General features: G+C 44.9%; 2 protein-coding genes across 2 annotated transcripts in view; both read right to left on the bottom strand.

Annotated features, from left to right (window-relative positions):
• The window catches only part of TRAF3IP1 (TRAF3 interacting protein 1), a 31,844-nt gene extending 29,469 nt beyond the window's left edge, over positions 1-2,375 (bottom strand). The window contains exon 1 of the mRNA XM_029964421.1: positions 2,316-2,375. Within this exon, the coding sequence (XP_029820281.1) occupies positions 2,316-2,375 (60 nt within the window). The remainder of the gene's footprint in view (positions 1-2,315) is intronic.
• USP40 (ubiquitin specific peptidase 40) overlaps positions 2,019-4,691 on the bottom strand; it is a 24,682-nt gene continuing 22,009 nt past the window's right edge. Inside the window, exons 26-30 of the mRNA XM_029964420.1 lie at positions 4,518-4,583; positions 4,094-4,304; positions 3,861-3,956; positions 3,079-3,173; positions 2,019-2,532 (exon numbers count right to left, since the gene is read on the bottom strand). Of these exons, the coding sequence (XP_029820280.1) occupies positions 2,424-2,532; positions 3,079-3,173; positions 3,861-3,956; positions 4,094-4,304; positions 4,518-4,583 (577 nt within the window). The 3' untranslated portion in view covers positions 2,019-2,423. The remainder of the gene's footprint in view (positions 2,533-3,078; positions 3,174-3,860; positions 3,957-4,093; positions 4,305-4,517; positions 4,584-4,691) is intronic.

Here is a 4,691-nt window from a genome sequence, read left to right as displayed (position 1 = left end):
ATATCCAAATCAAACCTCCCCTGGCACAGCTAGAGGCTGTTTCCTCTCATCCTGTCCCTTGTTCCCTGGGAGCAGAGCCTGACCCCACCTGGATTCACCCTCCTGTCAGGGACTTGTAGACAGCACTAAAATCCCCTACGAGAGAGAGGAAAGAGTTTGAAAGTCATTAATTTAGTAATTGGAGTCTGTATTAAGATTATTAAAACCTCTGCTGTATAATTCAAGCAGAAATAAAGGGTCAGCCCATTCCCTTTCCAATAAACACCAGACTGTGCTTCTGAAAATGGGGAAAAAACACACTAAAATAACTTTAAACTTGCATCCAAATCCCAATTCTCCAGCTGAACCCGGGTCTTTGCACAGCGCAATCCCACCTGGATCGGGAACACCTCAAACAGAGATGGGAATGTTGGTTTAGGAACAGATTGGAAAATTGAAGCTAATTAAGGCTGTGGCCCCTCCAGTGTTAAACACCAATTTGTGCCATTCCCAGTGAGACATCCAGAGACAAAGCAACTAAGCATCTAGAAATGACATTTTATTTTGTGAAGAACACTTGAAAAACAAAGATGAAAGCTTTTCCAGGCTTTGCAATATAACCATCATAACCCACAGAGTCACAAAGACTCCATTTTCCAAAGGGGTTCCCTCTCCCTAGCCCCCCCTCCATTTTCCACAAACTCTCTCCTTGTGGAATGACCCACGAGAGTTTTAAGGGAAAAAAAAAATATGCATTTTTGAGCCAATATGAAAAATAATCCAAGATTGGTTCAGTGCAGGTGCTGCTACATCACACTTGAACAAAGGCACAAAATCCCCTCTTGGAATTCCCACTTCAGTTTCTCCAACCTCGGTGTTCTCTGGGAGAAAGCAGAGTTCTCAAAGGGGGAAGGCTGAGCTCAGTCCAGCTCTCCAGCAAGAGCTGGAGGCACTAAAGGGACAGCAGAGAAGTGCAATGCAGTGGAACCACCTGGAAACACAAAGCTTTCCAATCAGCACCTGGATCCCTCCTGGAAACATGGGCTCCCAAGAACACTTGATTTGGAAGAAGGCGACAAAGTAAGATAGGAAAGCATCAGCTGCCCTCACCTCAGGCAGGAAACCTACCCATGAAACCAGGATTTCAGGATTCAAGTGAATTCAAGGACATTAAAGAGCCCCTTCTGGAGTGATTGGCCCCCAGAAGCACAGAAGCTGAATTTTAAAAGATATGCACAGAAATAAATAAATACTAATCATGTGCTTTGTGGCACTTTTCACTTCTTTTTTGCTGATATCTGAGTGTCAGTTTTTATCTTTCAGCTGTCTGAAATACCAGAATATTCTTAACCTCGAAAAGGTGCAGGAAAAATCCCACCTTAGGCAAAATTTTAGGAGTCTGCTGAACTGGCAGCTCCTGCTACAAAATCTCCTCCACTGTCAAATATGTGCTGCAGTTCCCAAAAGCAACTTGTATTTTGTCCTCTCATTATTATTAATTAGGGATAATCAGGCTTACTTTTGATCTTAATACTTCAGAACCTGATGTCAGACAGAGGCTCCACCTCAGCCCTGTGACACCGAGGGAAACACAGCAAATGTAACAGAGTGTTAGAACAACTGGAGAGATGAGAAATGAGGGAAATTCCTCTGAAAAAAGAGCACAGAAAATAAATACAAGCCCTTTTCCTGAGTACAGTAAAACCCACTTAACACCAAACACTGGATCTGTCAATTCTTTCCAACCGTTTTGTCTGTTAATGAAACTTATGGACAACAAAAAAGTCCTAGGAACTGCAAAATTCAATTTAGTGGCAACTAAAAAAAGCCCTGGAAACTTCAAACTGTAAGAGTACCACACTCTTGTTCCAGGTCACGGAAGCCCTCTGGGTTTTACATCTTGACAGATCCTGAATTTGCCCTTTTTTCAGCCCATTTTGTACACTTTGTTCAGAGATTTCCATGTTTCCTTCATTCCTCAAGTCTGTCTCCAGCTCCTACAGACTTAGGTTTATATATAAAGAGAGAAAAGCAAATTCTGGTACTGGTAGTAACTTCAGTGAGGAGGGATGGGAAAAAAAAAGAAATTCTACAGAGAGATGATTCTGACAGGATTAAAACTCAGTAGTGATGGTGCAACGTGTCAGACCTGCCCCCAAAAAATCCATTTAGGGAGAATACAAAAGAGTCAGCAATATTATTGAATATATTACTCCATTTCCTCCTAGATAAAGTGCATTTACCCAGCCTGAGAGTAGGTACCACGTGGAGAAAGGGACACTAAAGCACTTCCCCAAGAGAGAGCAGAGAAAAGTCAGAGTTATCCTGAATCCTACCCCCAGTTTGGCTCCGGGATTCTTGAGGGCACTTTGGGAAAGCCCCTCTGGCTGCTCCATGTAGGTAGATGGATACAGTGTGTTGTGGTGAGCAAAGCCCCTCCTGTGCTATCTGAAAACCCCCACATTGATGGAAAGAGCCACTTCTGGTTTCCGGGGCTTTGTGGGCAGCTTCTCCTCCAGGACAAAGGGCTCCTGGACACTCCTGGCTTGGCGACTGTGGGAATAAAACAGTCAGGAGGGTGATTAATATCAGTCTTGAGCTTTAGTACCCACAGCAGACGAGCCTGGACTGATCCCCAGGTTCCAGTGAGTTGTAAGAATGAACCACAAGCTCAGCCCAACCAGCTGTGCAAAGCCAACCAGTCAGGAATTCCCTTTTCCTCATCCCCACAGTGTCGCAACAGAAAAAACTGAGGCTCCCTGCAGGAACTTAGAGCCAGGAGCTGGAATTATCCAGGTGCTTCCTGCAGGACCACTGGAATTGTGTGCTCTGAGATCACCCAGCTACCACTGGTCCAAAAAACCATCCAGGTATCAAATTAATTCATAGAATCCCAGACTAGCTGGGGTTGGAAGGGACCTGAAAGCTCATCCAGTCCAACTCCCTGCCATGGGCAGGGACACCTTCCACCATCCCAGGTTGCTCCAAGCCCTGTCCAGCCTGGCCCTGGACACTTCCAGGGGTGGGGCAGCCACAGCTTCTCTGAAAAGCAGCAAAGAACAGTTTTTCTAATGAAAAATAAATGCAAATACTCAGTACCTTTTCTTTTTTTCCAGGGCCAGCTGCCTTTGTTTCTCTTTCCCAATGTCATCTCTCACGGTGCTGAAGTCCTTGGTGTCATCAAGGAGAAGGTTCTGTTGTGGAAAAGGATTTGATCCATGGAAGTCAGAAGCTCAAACTATTTCCCACCTGTTGCTCAGTTGACACAATTCATTTCTGAGAGCATTTCTGCTGACTGCTTTTACACCAATTAACTTCAAGTGAAGTACAATCCTAGAAGGGTTTGGGTTGAAAGGAACCTTAAAAGCTCATCCAGTCCCACCCCCTGCCATGGGCAGGGACACCTTCCACTAGATCAGGTTGCTCCAAGCCCCATCCAACCTTTTACACTTCCAGGGATGGATTTCTTCCACTAGTCTAAGGCAGCAGGATGGGACATCAGATTTTTCTCCTACTGCTTTAAAACCCAGCCAGTATATTCTTTCCTTCTCCTAAACAAGCCTGATTGCTAATTCAGAGCTCAATACACTGCTGGGCAAGTCTTTTTTTACATCATAAGTAGATCTATCCATTTTTTGGAATATGTAATGGGTGTATATCCATAATGGGATTTTTAAAGGGCACTGTCCTTGGATTTTACTCAGAATTAGAAAAAAAAAACCAAACAACCAAACAGTCAATTAAATGAGGGCAAAAAAAAAAGAACCAGGAGAAAAAGGAGCAGCAGCAACACATCTCCCATCCACATGTCCAAACCCACATCCCAGTACTTCCAGAGATGCTGCAGGAAAACCAGGAAGATTAAACCCCAGGTGATTTACCTTCACCCCAATGATGTCTCCATCCCTCAGGTGATAAGGTGCTGACTGCAAACTCTCCTGCTTTTTCCTCCTTTTCCTCTTGGAAATTTGCTGTGTCTGAATAAAAAAAAAAAAAAAAAAATCAAAGCAGAAAATTTTTGGAATTCTCCTGAAATACAATTACAAAGGAACTGCAGCACAAACCAACACATTCCTCTCCAACAGCTGCTGGATTGTGTCACTCCAGCTCTTACCCAGCTGGATATTGGCAGCCACTCGAATCTCTCCGGGAAGTATTTGGCTATTTCGATTTTCTCCACAGGGAGACAGTAGTGAGAGGCCACTCTCTGCCTCAGTGCCCAGGTGGTGCATTCCTTGGAGATGTCCCACACCAAATCCCTGCAGTCAGAGTAGTCCCTTTCTCCTGGAATTCCCATCTGGACTCGCAGCAGCAGCTCATGGGGGCTGCCAGCAGGAGGAGAGAACAGACATTCTTGTGAGTCATGCCTTCAGAATTCCCAGTTTTCACTCCTTCCTGCCTTCCCTCACAAAAAACAAGCTCTAAGTCTTCCTGAATCCCCCTATTTCTAATCCTGCCAGCACTGGAGTTAAAAGCTACTCAGTAAAGGCTCCTCTCAAATGCAGAACTGAAAGAAATAAAGTGTCTTGAGCTCTTACCCCAAATTCTCTTCTTTTTGCAGAGGTTCTATGCAGATTCCCACGCTGGCACCCAACTTGTAGTCACTGGAAACAAAAGAGAGATCCTCTGAAGCCAGGCTGAGAGAGCTGGGGTTGGAGAAGGGAAGGTTCCAGGGAGACCTGAGAGCCCCTTCCAGGGCCTAAAGGGGCTCC

Source organism: Manacus vitellinus, unplaced genomic scaffold (assembly GCF_001715985.3).
Source record: "Manacus vitellinus isolate BGI_N305 unplaced genomic scaffold, ASM171598v3 scaffold_71_pilon, whole genome shotgun sequence".
In the NCBI taxonomy this organism is placed as follows: domain Eukaryota; kingdom Metazoa; phylum Chordata; class Aves; order Passeriformes; family Pipridae; genus Manacus; species Manacus vitellinus.
The sequence above is the reverse complement of the archived record's forward strand: the minus strand, read 5'-3'. Positions and strand labels throughout refer to the sequence as shown.